Here is a 15267-nt window from a genome sequence, read left to right on the forward strand (position 1 = left end):
TGTGAGACTGTTTCAGTTTGGACTTCGCTGGCGGCATGATTCCGTTGTCAGGTTGGAAGCTTGAAATGAGAACTGACCATGTTTGACGTTTGTCTGGTCTCGTTCGTACGTGGCCAAGGCGCATCGTATCGCATGTGTACCTCATGCACGAAATGGTATGTGCGCGGTACTTCATATTTTATCACGTTAGCCGTACATCTTCAATCAGAAAGAAGAAGATAATGTACCTGATGTTCGTGTGGTACGTAACCGTTACTGGGCGTAGAGTGTAAGCTGGAAACTGAAGTGGACTCATTAGCAAGTGGTTCTGCAAGTGGAGCCATTTGCAAATAGGTCCCAAAGTGGAAAAGCATATATGTAAGTGGTTTCCGAAGTGGAACCACTACCAAGTGGTTTCCAAAGTGGAACGGCTTCGAAGTGGATTTTAAAGTGGACAATTTCCAAGTGGTTCCACTTGCAGATATTTTCCACCTGGTATAGTGTCGAGTGTACAAGCAACATGTTCAGGCTGGAGATTCCATCACTAATATCGTTAGGAAAGAATTATTTCAGAAAGGAAGTGATATTACAATGGGGAAGCTTAATCACATGGATGTCGTTCAGACGAGATGAAATGTAGTTAAAAAGCGATAGAACTTTGTGTCGTCTCTTTTGTCTGTCTGTGTTCCCTGCACTGGAGTTTTATCGCTTTTAGAAATCTAGTTAGCAAGGACTAGGAGACGATCGCCAGCGTTTGTGTTGTGATGCATTTTATGGAAGAGATACCGCCTGGCTATCAACCGTCTTGACTTAGAAGATCAACGTCGAGGTTTTTTCTTTATACGTGAAACACTCGCGTCTCTGGAATAGTTAGATGTAATGAAGCACATTTTGAACTGACTCTAATGCTTGAATTAAGTACTCTTGATGGGGATCCCATATGGCCGATGCGTATTCGAGTTTGGGCAGCACGAATGCACGATATGAAAGCAGCTATGAAAGGGATGTGGTGGGAGCACAAGATGGCCGCGAAAATTTAATTTGGTAACTCTAAACATAACTCTAAAAACAGCACGCCATCAATGGTCCCATATCGGTCCAAAATTGGCAGCCAATATAAGTTACGTTGGTCCAGTATATAGGCCGTGCAACAAAGGTCTGGTAATACGCAAATGAAACTGCCAATATCGGTCCAATGTTGCAAGCCCGTGGTGAGCCAATGAAGAATACGAATGCTCTGTTGCTATAGTAACTCCCACTCCGGTCTAGTTTTAATTGGTTTGAATGGCAGCACGACAACGGGAAGGCATCACAGTGCAATGCATTATTTTTTTTCTCTCTCCTTCGTCTTTTTTTATTTACCAGGGTAGGTACTGAAACACTGCCATGGGTAGCACGGTGGTGAGAGTAGGATGAGCCAAGATAACACAACTTATTGCTCTTCATTGGCCCTCATTAGGCTCACTGAAACCGAGACAGTGCCAATATTGGCCCAATATTGTGCGCTGCTCGTGTTGTCCCCTCGCGTCCCCTCGAAACACGTGTCCTTGTGGCTGCTATGAGGCCCTAGGACATGTCCTGCGCTGTGTGCGAGCCGCTAATTCTGATTCTCGCTCATGATGAAGAGGAATAGCAGTCTCTGTTCGAAATATATGGGCGGCTCTCCTCCTGGGACACTTCCCTTCATCTTTGCTTACCGGTTCACTGAATTTTCTCCCCATCTGCATCTCTTGATGACATCTAAGTGGACACATTACTTCCAAGGACAACTGCATATAATCATTTAATCACACGTACACAAATCCAATTTGTAACAGGCATATTTGAGTCAGTCGAGGTTCCTTTACACGAACCTTGATTACTTCAAAGTAATATGTTCCGTAATCTGTAACGATAACTGGAAAAGCAATTTGGAATTTATTCGGTCGTAATAAAAGTACGACTGTATCACACATGTGTTTCGCTCGACAATATTTACTTTATTCAACTCTGCAGCGAAGTGAGCGAGAGTTCCAAAATAATTTGAATTAAGCCCTCTCCAATGTGCGAAAAACACTTCATTTCATTTACATTTGACATTTGGGTATATACATTTGACACCAAACATAATCGCACGCAGCCGTATTCTAATACTGTGCCATATCATAGCTAACCATATTACTAGCACATTAGGAATAGACACATTTTTTACACATTTTCAAATCACCTTATGAACCTACTACGGAATGGTACTTTGTAACATAAGGAATAAGAAACAAAATGCGTTAGTCATAATCACAATCACAAAAAATCACAGGAGTGATTTGTTTTCTTTCATTTTTGACACTGGATGAATTTTTGTGCTTTCTCGGATGAAGGCAAGGACTCAGTATACTGCTGTTGATACCTCTATTAAAACTGCTATATCATCTTCAGAGCTCGTGTCCATTGACAGCTCAGTGGCACTTGGTGCTTAACCACAACCGTTGCCAACAATCGTCAGCATCATGAATGAAAGTCACTCATGCGAGTGCATTTCTGACAGAAGCTAACCAATTTGGGATCTTGGCTACTTTGGAGGGCTCCTTGTAATAGTTCGTTGCATTCATCGTCCTTAGCAGAAACATTTGTATGAGGAAGCAAGAGAGGAACATATTTCAGGAGTAGTGATATCTCAGTCTTTGTTGGACGCAGGAATGAATCACTCTCTACATAATACTTTCGAATGCGGCTGAGTGTTGCACAGAACCACTCATCTACTGCACTGACATCTGAGTGGAGTACCATCAGTTTCAGACAAGACGTAGCTTTCATACTCATAGAGTCGTCAAGAAATGACGGCGGGAGAATAGTCAATAAACTCACTGCGTCATAATCACAAGAATATGGCAATAATGTCACCAGCTCTTCTCTCATATAATATCCTGCACATATTTGCGTAGGTGAATCACCAATCCCATTAGGACAGTTCATAAGAGAGTGAGGAATGAGGCATTTCAGAACATTCATTTTCCATCTCTCAGTGGAATAAGCGCAGCACGTGTATCCGTCGTTGTCGCGCATATTAGGGAAGGAGTGGGGAAGAAGGAAGTTCACGATATCAACGTCACCACTTTCACAGGCCAAGTGGAGAGGTGTGCATCCATCCTCGTCACGGGAACTCATTCTAGAGCGGAGTAATAATAACTTCACAACAGCCAGATGTCCATATGAGGCACAGACATGCATGGGCGTCATTCGATACACATTGATCACTTCCACTGATGTATAAAGAGGAATGAGAAGCTTCACCACATTTGTGTGTCCCTTCCACGCGCTTAAGTGCAATGCAGTGTTCTCTTCTTCATCTGTAAAGCACACGGATGAATGGGAGAGATGAATCTTAACAGCTTCCACATTTCCTTCCTCTGCTTCTATTAGCAACTTGATATTGCCATCGTCGTCGATCATTTCCGCGTTGACATCGTCAATGTGGAGATCATCGGTGTTATTCATGTGCGACCATCCCCGATATAAGGTAACAATGTCCTCATTTTTTACTCCACGTTCTACATAATCCTGCTCACTGAGATTTAAATGCGGCAGTAACAGCTTCATGTAATTAATGAGATTTTCTTCTTTTATCTCACGTAGCTTCTTCTTGGCCGTATCATGTAGCAGTTTGCGGCTATCAGGATCACCAGCGATGACATCTAAATGGAGGAAGAGATGTTTCAAACACGAAATTTCTTGTTGGAAATCCCTGATCCTCCACACACACACATCTCTTCTGCTGATCCTCTGTGCATGCCTAGGGTCACTGTGTCGCAAATAAGGCCATACAGTTTGCATCGCTTTCCTTCTACAGTCTTCCGCCCAAACGTACAACGGTGATGAGCCGAAAGTTTCAGGTGAGTTTACGAGCGAGTGTGGGATGAGACACCTGACAACGTTGGACTCCGAACTCGACAGATATCCCGATCTTATCAAAGCAACGTCTAAGCACGTTTCTCCTTCGTAGTTAAGCATGTGCGCGTTTGTGTGGGGTAGAAGAAACGTCACAGCTTTAAGGGAAAGAGAGGCAGAAGCCTCATGAAGCGTTGTGTTCAGCCTGATGTGATGTTCGTCATATGTCCGAGTGCGAAGGAGTAACAACTTCATGGCCTCCAAATCATCTCTCTCTGCACATATATCCATCGGAGTTTGTTGCTTACAATCGAGAACATTCACTGAGGGATAAAGAGGAAGAAGTAGCGTCACAATCTGTGCATCTTCTGTCAAGTGCAAAGGAGTTTGAAATTTTCTATTTCCATTGTTAGCGGATAAATGTGCGAGGTAAATGTAAAACTTTGTTGTCTCCAGATTTCCTTCTTCCGCGCTAACGTGCAACATTGTGTTTCCATCGTTGTCAAGAATTCCCATATCGCAGTAAGGAAGGAGCATTTTACAAACAGCCTCAGTCTTTGCGTAAAACGGGACAGTTCTATTCCTACTGTCTGTAATACTGTCAAGCTTTCCAATTACCGAAGACTCTGCAGAACATCTCAAGCTTCGTTCCTTGCGTGATTCTAATTGGTCCATGATGTCTCTGTCTAGTTCTCTTGTACTCTCTCTCGGGGACACATAGCTCAGATACACGTCTAAAACGCCTGGTAGCTCGTGCATCACAGCTGTGAATATAACTCGCTCTAGAAAAAGTCTTTTTTGCTCGAAGGTTTCACACCTGCGCAGATTTTGGGTAGAACGTCTCACTGCTTCCTCACTGCATCGAGCGCATAATACGTTGAGTCTCTCTTGCACAGGTGAAGTCTTAGTCCGCAGATATTCCTTCAGAGCCACAGTCGTCAAATCATTCATAACAGACCCTTCCCACAGATCTTCCATCCACTCTGCGTGCCATGAGGAAAAGAGTTCTACGTACTCGAAAGGTGACATTTTAAACAAATCATTCTTGATTAGTTCATCATCCATTGGAAGCCTCTTCAATGTTGCTTCATCAGAATGCAGGGCAGCTACGTGCAATGGCGTCCTTTCGAGCTCATCGACTTTCAACATATCCTCTCTTTGGATAACGAGTTGCTCAAAATATGAAGCGTCGTTGTTTATCACAGCAGAGTGAAGTGGGTAGGACACAGATGCCAGTCCATCGAACAACAGCATTACACCCTCGTAGTCTTCTTTACCATACAATTCTAGGACTTTTTCCCAGTAGCTCGATTTTGTTCTTATCTTTGCCTTCTCCAGGAGATAGTGAGCTACGAAAAATTCGGCGAAAGTCTTGTGAGCGAACTCAGGAATTCCTGCGTCGTTAATTCCATTCACAAAACCTTCTTTCAGACAACTGTCACCAGCGCCCTTGATCAATCTTCCATCAGGATCTAACTTCTTTAATTCGTCTTCATTCAATAATATTTCCAAGATGTCCTGAGGAAATATACACTTCATGGCGAGGAGACAATGGTTTGTGTAGAATGAAAACTGCAAGTCATGGTTGTCCCCTCGCACAGCACTTAGGGAGATGTTCTCTTTCATTTTTTCTTTTCTGTGTACAAGGTGCTTGTATTCGGCAAACATCTTGTACACGTGTATAACGTATATACTCCTGTCACCAGAAATGCCAGCAGTATTAAGAAGCGAAAAGCAATCGTCAGACTCTGCAATTTCTCCATTCTTCATCTCGGCCATCATGCGAAGTAGGAGAGGGTTTCCTAGGATTGGTTTGTTTTCCTTTTGCAAAGAGTTATACATTTGTTGGAACATACGCAAAAATTCATTATTGCTGGTGCCTGAAGTTTCTCTTTCGCCCCTATATTTTGCGAAGAAGTCATCCTGGTTGTTATGAGAAAAAGGATCAAGTTCATATCGCACCGTGTGCAAGTTATCTTGTGCTTGGCGTTGAAACACAGTGCGAGTAAAAACGTATATCTTGTACACTTTGGTCTTAGCCACAAACAGTATAAGATCCAGCACGCACTTGCGACATTTCTCGTTGATTTCGTCAAACGCATCTAAGATGAGAGCAACTTCGAAAGGGCTTCCATTGTTCAAGGTTTCCTCGAACAAGACAAACTCCAACCCATCTTTTTGTACTTCGCACAGATCCGCCAGATATCCCAGACTAGGCGACGAAGTTTTCACTAATGCCATTCTCTGAGGAAGGTCGACGTAGAGCACCCACCTCTTCTTGTCTTGAGTTCTTAATTCTCTGCACAAGCGCTTTGCTAGAGTACTCTTTCCCATTCCTGATACACCGGAGACGATGACAACCTTCTCGTCTACGTTGAACAACGCGTCCTCGGTGTAACTCTCACTTCCCGTCAATGGAAGGTGACTGAGACGACCATTTGATTTTGTCCACAAGAGTCTCTTACGAGGTTCGTCGAACTTTAGCAGGTGCACTACTCTGTCTCGGAAATGACAATATTCCAGGAGAGCTTCGTAGTCACGTGGCTCCTGGAGGAGTACGAATTTCTCGAACTTCTTTAATTCCCCCTTGGCCTTTGCCACACAACCGTGAGGTAGAAGTGTTGCGACCTCATTGTGTGGACAACCCAGAAGTGCGAATGCCTCACTGTCGTCTTTTAGATTGCATTCCTTCAAGTTAATTTCCACGGCTCTTCTACACTCTCTTTGCACGTAATAGTTCTGAACACGTTCTTCTAGTTCATGAACAGGAGGTCCCAGGTCAATGATCTCTGACTCGGATAGGTTTAGGAAAACTGCAGTGTCAACGCACTGTAAGAAGGTGTCCATATTTATGACCTCTGGAAGCCGTGAAACATATTGACCTTGAAGTTTTACGCGAGAAATTTCGAAAACTTTGTTTTTGTAGCTATTCGTGACATGCTCAAAGCTTGCTTCGTCGATCCTGTGATCTTCGTGCACCCCGGAAAATAATGCACCTTCTTGCACTTTTTTTATCAAATTTTCTTTCTCGCTGTCTTCCACGAGCAAGATGACTTTATTTCCGGTAACAGCGGACACTTCACTCAGGAATCTAAGAGTTTTTATCAAGCCTGTTATGCAACGAACTGTCACGAGCACAAATGCACATTTGTTCTTCACTAACACATCACAGTCCAGCGTGGGGTAGTTCTCGTGTTCTTCGAAAAACAAGTATGGTCGACCAGTAGATTGCACAGAGTTGTGAACCATTATTTCGAGAAGCCTCAGTTCTGGACCCGTAACGATGTGAAGCGACCCCTTCTCCCAGAGACTTCTCTTTATTGGTTTCTCAAACTGGACTTTGAGATTGCCAGTGTTCAAAGCTTTGTTCAGTCTAGCGTTTTCCTTTTCTATCTGTGTTGCATCTATGGATGGGATTCCATTCCGAATGTATTCCCTCATGTCCGGGATGACATGTTCCTCGAAAAAATTTCGGAGTTCCGGTACTTCCTGTTCCAGAACCCTATGACCTTCGTCGCAACCATGTTGAACCAGTACGTGGGGGACCCGTACAATTAACTCTTCTTCTTCATTTCTGTCCTTTAAAGCTTGCTGGATGAGAAGGTTCAGTTCTTCCTTCCTCGATTTTATGTCATTCACGATGTCATTGTATTGGTTCTCCCGCTCCTTATCGTCCCTGTAATATGGCTTGCCATCGTTCCTGTACACTAGGTAAAGTGCCATATGACATAACTCATGAATAAGTGTTCCCCAGACTTTGGCTTCTGCAGCACGGCCCCTGATGAAAACTCTTTGTTCTTTGTACAAAGTAAGGCCGGCAACGCCTCTATTGCAACTTCCCGTGATCCCTTGAACGTTTTCACTGTTGTAGTCGAACCTTATTTCCAGGTGTGGCGCTCTTGCAGCCACTTTGAGAATAATCCTGTTTACTTCATCACTGGAGAGCTGCTTAAACATCTTCTCCAATCGTACAGAGAAGTCATCACATCTGGTGACGCTCAGTGATTTGCTTTTCAAATAGTCGATGTAAGAGCCCTCGCATTCTGTGGTGTAATATCGTTGTCGACGAATTTCAGCTTGTTCAAGGGGTGAGAGATGTTGGTAACACAATGATTCGGTGTCGTTCTTGAGTCCACATTCCCGCGAGACTAAAAGGCCATGAATATTGAAGGCTCCTTCTTCGATTGCTTTGTAACGAGCTGACTCATCTGTGACAGGATCCAACCACAGTTTCAATGCAGGCGCAGCATCCAGGCACTTCAGAACACGAGCCTCGTCTTTCGCTGCAATGGCTTCGTGCATTTCCTTCCTGACGTCGTCCCACTGTGGTGACCTTTCCATGTCAACGTCAGATTCAGATGTCGAAGCCATATTTCTGTACATGAAGCGAGAAATTCCTGTAATATTGAGATGGGAATTAGGAACGTTATTAATTGAAATACAACAAACAGGTCACGTGTGGTAATTCGTTTGGACCGCGACACCTGTCTTTCCATTTTAGCGTCGCGAACAGTTTTTTTTTTTTTCGCTTCTTTCTTTTTCATCACGCCATGCGAGCTTGTGACGCACGTGAACCACGTCACGAGTTGGCGGATATGGAAAATAATAGTCTACCGAAGTTGCAGGTTTTTGACCTATACCAACACTCCCTAAACGCGCGTCAGGAAGAATGCCCGATAGTTTCCAACAATCTCTTTTATATGATTTGACAGAGGGTTTAGTGACAAACAGGGCGATGTAACCCATTTCAACCCTTTTGTAGTTGCAGAAAAGCATTTACGCACCCAAAAAGGTCTTTTTTTTTTGCGGATGAGGCGCTCTTATTTTACCTCGACACCCGCAAATCCGCGAACCTCAAAGGTAGAGCAAACAGTACAGCAGCACGTGGGCAGCAAGCGTGGGGAACTTTAAATGCGTGACCTTAATGACTACCAAGATACGAGCCCTGAAAGGAAGCGCAGTGCTCGAAAAGGTCAGTCTCGAACATCATGTTAAAAAAACAGCTGTCCGATATTTTCAGCTATCTTCTCCGCCAATGTACTTCCAAAGCACTAGGCTTCAACGTATGCTGGAACGAAAAACATCCGAGAGGTCGACCGGACCACTGCGCCTGATTCTACCTGAAATCACCCTGCCCAGGACTAGATTCAAAAAAGCAACGAAGCCTTTACCATACTGTAGGCAAGGGAGACTCAGATCCAGAATAAAGGGAAAGAATGCACTTGGACGTCTCCTCCATAGTGAATAGGATGTACTTAACGTGAATTTCTGAATAATAATAATTAAAAAAAGAAAACAAGAGATTGGAGCAGCACTAGGAAGCCAATATGGACTATGAAAGACCGGAAAGCAATGTGAAGCTACAATTATATTGTGATACAAGATTGGTACAAATCATTAATGGATTCAGAAGAATGCTAGGAGAGAATACGACTGTAGCAACAGAGGTTTTCTAGTATGTCCTTTCCAGCCAGTAGTGTTTGTCTGTCTGCTTGTGTTGCCTCACACTTGGGCAGGGTCAGAGACATACAAGACAAAAGGACAGAACAGGACTCAAACAGCAAAGCAACGATTTTTGTCCCAATTACGGTAGGTCGGGGTAAGGAGGTCATGTATAGACCGCATGGGCGAATGAGAGAGGGTTGGGTAATGCATACTGGAGTCGGGGCTAAAACAAAAAAAAAAAAAACGTACCGCACCACAGAGCAAGGGAACACAACAAGATGGCGCATATGCAGTCAAGCAGGTGGAAGAACTCCATTGTGTCAGAGCCTGAGCCTTGACACACAAACTGTGTGCTCGTGTGTTGGTGTCGTCTGTCTGCGTGCTTTTACGTATACTCAGGCTCTTAGACAATGGGGAAGGAAACACGACAACGTCCAGGGCAGCTCATGTAGCAGAGTTCGAGCAAGGTATCTGGAAGCAGAGAAACAGAAAAATGTCTTACAAAACACTCTATAGACTGCACTTAAGTCCAACGACGTAGCTATGAAGCATTTAATACGCTGAATGCAAGGAAGACACAGAACCAGAAAAAAGACTGCACATGGACGTCTCTTCGGTATGGAATGTCATGTATGGAAAGTGAATTTCTAAATAAAAATACAGGAGATTGGAGCAGCACGAGGAAGCCAATATGGACGATGAAAGACTGAAAGGCAATGTGAAACAACAATAATATTGTGATAAAAGATCAGTACCAATAACTAATTCAATCCAGAGCGATGTTCGAGCAGAGTACAAGTGTAGCAACAGAGGTTTTCTAGTATGTCCGTTCCAGCCAGTAGTGTTTGTTTGTCTGCTTGTGTTACCTCACACTTGGGTAGGGTCTGAGACATACAAGACAAACGGACAGAACAGGACTCAAACAGCAAAGGAATTGTCTTTGTCACAGGCAGGCTAGTTCGGAGAAAGGAGGTCATGTATAGACCGCGTGGGAGAGGGTTGGGTAATGCATTCTTGGAGTCCAGCTAAATAAAATAAATATATACACCCTACAACAGAGCAAAGAAATACAAGATGGCACTTCTTTCAGAGAACTGTCACCAATGTCCTTGGTCAATCTTCCTTGAGGGTCTAACTTCCCTAATTCATCTTCATTCAATAAGATAAGATTTCCTGAGGAGATATAGACTTCAAAGCGAGGAGACAACAGTTTGAGTAGAATGAAGACTTTGCGTCATGGTTATCCCCTCGCACGGCACTTAAGGAGATGTTTTCTTTCATTTTTTTCTTTTCTGCGTACAAGGTGCTTGTATTCGGCAAACATCTTGCACACGTGTACAATGTATATACTCCTGTCACCAGAATTGTCAGCAGTATTAGGGGGCAAAGAGCAATTTTCAGACCATGCAATTTCTCCATACTTCATCTCAGCCATCATACGAAGTAGAAGAGGGTTGTCTAGGACTGTTTTGTTTTCCTTCTTCTGTGACATACATTTGGTGGAACTTCTGCAAAGATGCAACATTCATGGTGGCTGAAGTTTCTCTCTCGCCCCTATATTTTGCGAGGAAGCCACCCTGGTTGTACTCCGTGAAAGGACAAAGTTCATATGACACCGTGTGCAATGTATCTTGTGCATGACGTTGAAACAGGGTGTGAGTAAAACAGTATATCGTGTACACTTTGATCTTAGCCAGAAACAGTATAAGATCCAGTACTCATCCCATGTAAGGCCATGACGGATGTTACATGGGATTGTGGATGTTGACTTCATCAAAGAGATCATCGATTCACGACAACTAGGCTCAGGGGGAGAGCCACACAAACCGTTCTTGTTCCTTTTAGTTCTCATGAACTTGCATACACACAAATTAATATACGCGTGCAAGCTGAGAGGACGACAGAAAGCAGCAGACAGTGAAGAGATCGCGATAATAAATAGAAAATAACGTACCGTACAATAAAGCAAAGAGTCACAACATCTTGAACAACTTGAGCAGCGCAACACGTGCAGGGTATCTGGAACAAGACAAAAAGAAAAACAGTCTTATCAAAGAGGCACATGCATAGTGCGTTTTGAGTCGTGCAAGAGAAGTTATTTCTTTGCAGATCGAGGAACTGGCATTTAAGGCAGATTCACACGACTGCGTTTATGGCTGCGTGCAGTGTCTTACGTGTATCTACGTTCTATTCTGAAAGATGTTCCCTTGCAGCAATTCGCTGTCAGCTTATGTAACTCGCAAGCGCAACCGTAAATGCAGTAAAGTGAATCACCCTTTAGGATTGGTTGTCCGTACCCTACCTAACGAATCCACAGCGACCAATCAAAACCTTCTACCTGAGTGGAATTCTATCACTTCGAAATTCTAAATTACAATGGCATATGGCAAAAATTAGCAGTTTCGCTTTTGGTGCAACAAAGAGTAAAGCGATAGCTACCTTCAAACTCCCGCAAAAATGCGGGGATAATTTTAAATTGAACGAAATTGTTTGCAGATATTGGTGCGATGTAGGAGCACTGCGGATTATCGTGCTAGAGAGGATCTGCGGGGTTTAGCGTGACAAAAAACGGGCCATGAGTACCTCAGGTGTCCCACCCACATAACCATCTCGCATCGTATAGTTGGCCGATGTGAAAGCGAAGGAATCCCGAGCCCACGGTTGGTCCCCCAACGATAGTACTTCCTATCACTAGAGGTGAGTGCGGGTAAGCAAATTTGGACCCGCACCCGCAGTGCTGTCTGTATACCCGCGTTGGGACCCTCAGGGGGAAGTGAGTGGTATATACCGCCAGCTCAGACGCCCGTTTTCTTGTTGACCCTCTGGCTCTGCATGATGATGACGACGATGCGGGCACGATACTGTCACGAAGCGAATTGGGCCGTCGAGTCGTCGAATAAACAGCAAATGGTTTATTAAACTACTTGTTATCAAACACACAAGAGTGATAGCTCTCTGAACACAACTGAGTCCAAAGAATGAATGCTCCAGCCTGGAGCACACAAGCATTTAAGCGTCGCACATTTTAAGGATGCAACTTTGTGATGGCCCATATGAGTGCAAAGGCACTCATATGGGCCATCACAAAGTTGCGTCCCTACCTGTATGGACGGCCGTTCAAGGTGGTAACAGACCACCATTCTCTGTGCTAGCTGGCTGGTTTAAGGGACCCCTCAGGACGCGAGATGGAGCCTCCAATTACAGGAGTATGACGTAACCATCACATACAGGTCAGGAGGAAAACACAGTGACGCCAACAGCAGTACCTTCGGCAGCACGTATCCGTTTTGTGTGATGTCCGCATTGCTCTTGTAACATAACATCATGGAGACTTGATAGCTATCGTACACACAAGTGAGTCTTTTGATGGGAGAAGGCAATCTTAAAAGGCATCGCATTAGTTTAAGTGCATTGCCACCCCAACATGAATTAAGCCACGCGTTATTGCGGAACACTTTCGTCCCTTGTCCACTTTACCGCTGTTTCTATTTTGAAACAACGGAAATTCTGAGCGTTGGCTATGTGACGTCTCAGATGGCTTCAATCGTATGCCAATAAAACTGCAATTCAACAGAAAGCCATATATGTCTGCATTAATAATCCAACTCGCCCGCCAGCACTTGCCTGCTGAAGTCTGGCACATTGATATTAATACGGCCAACGACATAGGACACCGCTGAGCTCACGTGTGACAGAGAGGGATCACTTAGGTGGCCATGGAGTGAGGGTAATGCGGGTATACCCGCATTACCCGCGGTCGCGTTGTGGGTACACCCGCATTTTACCCGCTACCCGCGGCGATCGCGAATTCCTACCCGCAGATCGTGACGATGTGCGTGTTACTGCGGGTATACCCGCACCCGCTCTCAGCTCTACCAATCACTTTCTTTCAAAGTTGGAATACTTGGCCTCCACAAAAAAAAGTGAGTGACTTTTTGAGTGACTTCCATCTTTCTGAATTATGAATGTGTTCCTACCCTTTTAAGGAATCTGTTCTACGTTCAAAATGTTCATCTAGCGTGAGACTGCGGCGAACAGATTGCGGCGAACGTGTTTGTTTGTCAGTCGGTCGTTTCTGGTAAGTGGGAGGCTCTGACGGGACTTACCTTATTGCGCGTTACAACTGTGTGCAAGAAGGTGACCTCCCTTGCTGTGATGGTACGTGTTGATGGGTGGCTGAACGAGTACTTGCTACGATAAAAAAAAAAGGAAATGTCAAGGGAGTGCTGACTACAGTCCCTGTCAACTATGTTTTCTGGCTGAATGCAATACCACACAATGGAGCGTATAATAGTATTCGAGTCTTACAAATCTTTTTCTTCAGTACTTCTTTCAAGCACCAGGTAGATCACGTGTCAGTCTTTGTGACCCTGCGCTCATCGAGCCCTGGCTCCGCCGAACACTTCAGTTACGATCGTCATCGATGTTCCCAAGCCGGACCCATTGCCCACCTGCAATGTGCCATGTGACTTACGAGACATCCTCAAGATGATCTTCCATGGTTACATGACATGACGTGACATGCGACATGACGTCATTAGTGTGGTGGAAAGCGTGTTGTCTCAGATTCCAAATAGCGCTTGCTGCATGTTTTATACACTAAGTAAGCACTTCACTTGGAGTTCTGAGAAGAGTGTAGTACTCCGCATGTAGAAAACCATGATTGATGGAGAACCAAGATTGAGTTTAAGAGTGAGATATTACAGAATGCCTCAAGTATTCCGACAACAATTGACGTTCATAAATTCATGCTCGTCGCTGCATTGTAATGAAGATTGCATCGTCAAGGCTTTCATAAACTGTCCATAATCTGACTTTTAAATGGCATGTCAGTAATGTACTTGAGCTTTAATTTCACCTACAACATGGCCCAGCAGGTTTTACAGAAAGAAAATTTTTCTGCTGAATAGAGGTCTATCAATAGGAGGTAAAGGTCTCGTAACAGTGTTATCTTACAGCTGAAAACAAATAAGAAGCGATTTTACGAGGTATACAGCGATGAAAGACATCACCGTGTCAAACTATAATAGCAAAAAAAAAAAACATTCTATTGCCTGCGAGGGACCTTGTCGCTACTCTCATGAATCGTACCTCCTTGCGACAGTTACTTGCACATATCGCTGCATCAACAATGGTATGAGAAGCTACCTTCTAAGTATAGCGTGTTTTCACATGACTTCAAACGAATGCCTGTCACTTTTTCTCCCCAGCTGGATTGTCTAGCGCTTGCTCCAAAACTCTCCGGGCTCTCCCGCACATGGAATACGTATTCAGCTGACCTAGTCACAACGGATATTGTAGTCCTAATGTATTCCATATGCATATATATGTATTTGTAATTTGACGTGACATTCGTGATGCGTAAACATTCTACATAGAATAACGTACAGAATGTGACCTTTTGTCATTTTAGACTCCCCATGTAAAACATCACTTTTCCTCTGATTCATTTGTGCCTCTGCTAATGATTTCCAGTATTTTTGTGCACATTTCAATATTAAATGCTGTATTCCAGACATCTACACTCAAAATATGCCTATTTCTCATAGCAAAGTTCTTGCTTGGCAAGCAGTTTTCTGTTTTTACATCACAGTTGGCCCTATAGGAGCTTTAGCTCTTCTAATAACCCTGTTCTGCCTTTCAAAAGCAGATATTCATTTAGTAGCCTGCTTTTAATGTCCACGTGGTCGTTATTCACGCATATCTGGCAACAATGACAAAGCCGATATTCATTTCGTAACATGCACTGGACATGAAGGAACTGATGTTCTCAGGCCGTTAATGCACTGGACGTCCGTATTCACAAGTGTCGTCTGGCAACAGCAACGTTACCGTACTCCTGCTAGGCCCCAAAGGAAAGAAGTGGCTGACAACGTTATTCAATAATGTGTGGAGGACAAAAGAAATCCCAATGAAATGGAAGGAGTCACGGATAACTCTGCTATATAAAGGAACGGGGGATAAACAAGACTCGAACAA

At 43.9% G+C, this 15267-nt stretch overlaps 1 protein-coding gene across 1 annotated transcript; it reads right to left on the reverse strand.

Annotated features, from left to right (window-relative positions):
- Window positions 1-181: 181 nt before the first annotated feature.
- On the reverse strand, window positions 182-13476 carry LOC135371380 (uncharacterized). Its single transcript, XM_064605449.1, has 5 exons — window positions 13395-13476; window positions 11243-11307; window positions 9538-9759; window positions 3181-8240; window positions 182-307 (listed from the first exon to the last, which is right to left on the reverse strand). The coding sequence occupies exons 3-5, from the start codon at window positions 9602-9604 to the stop codon at window positions 182-184; spliced, it is 5253 nt and encodes a 1750-aa protein (XP_064461519.1). The 5' UTR covers window positions 9605-9759; window positions 11243-11307; window positions 13395-13476.
- Window positions 13477-15267: the final 1791 nt, after the last annotated feature.

The sequence above is a fragment of the Ornithodoros turicata genome, unplaced genomic scaffold (genome assembly GCF_037126465.1).
Source record: "Ornithodoros turicata isolate Travis unplaced genomic scaffold, ASM3712646v1 Chromosome106, whole genome shotgun sequence".
Lineage (NCBI taxonomy): Eukaryota > Metazoa > Arthropoda > Arachnida > Ixodida > Argasidae > Ornithodoros > Ornithodoros turicata.

Bases quoted from the DNA above. Each gene is read 5' to 3' on its own strand.
- LOC135371380 (XM_064605449.1), bottom strand. From the start codon at position 9,604: ATGGAGTTCTTCCACCTGCTTGACTGCATATGCGCCATCTTGTTGTGT. The intron at 8,241-9,537 runs GTACGTTTTTTT...TCAATATTACAG, and splicing joins TTCCCTTGCTCTGTGGTGCG to GAATTTCTCGCTTCATGTAC. The intron at 308-3,180 runs GTCTGTGCCTCA...CTCCACTTGCAG, and splicing joins ATCGAATGACGCCCATGCAT to AACCACTTGCTAATGAGTCC.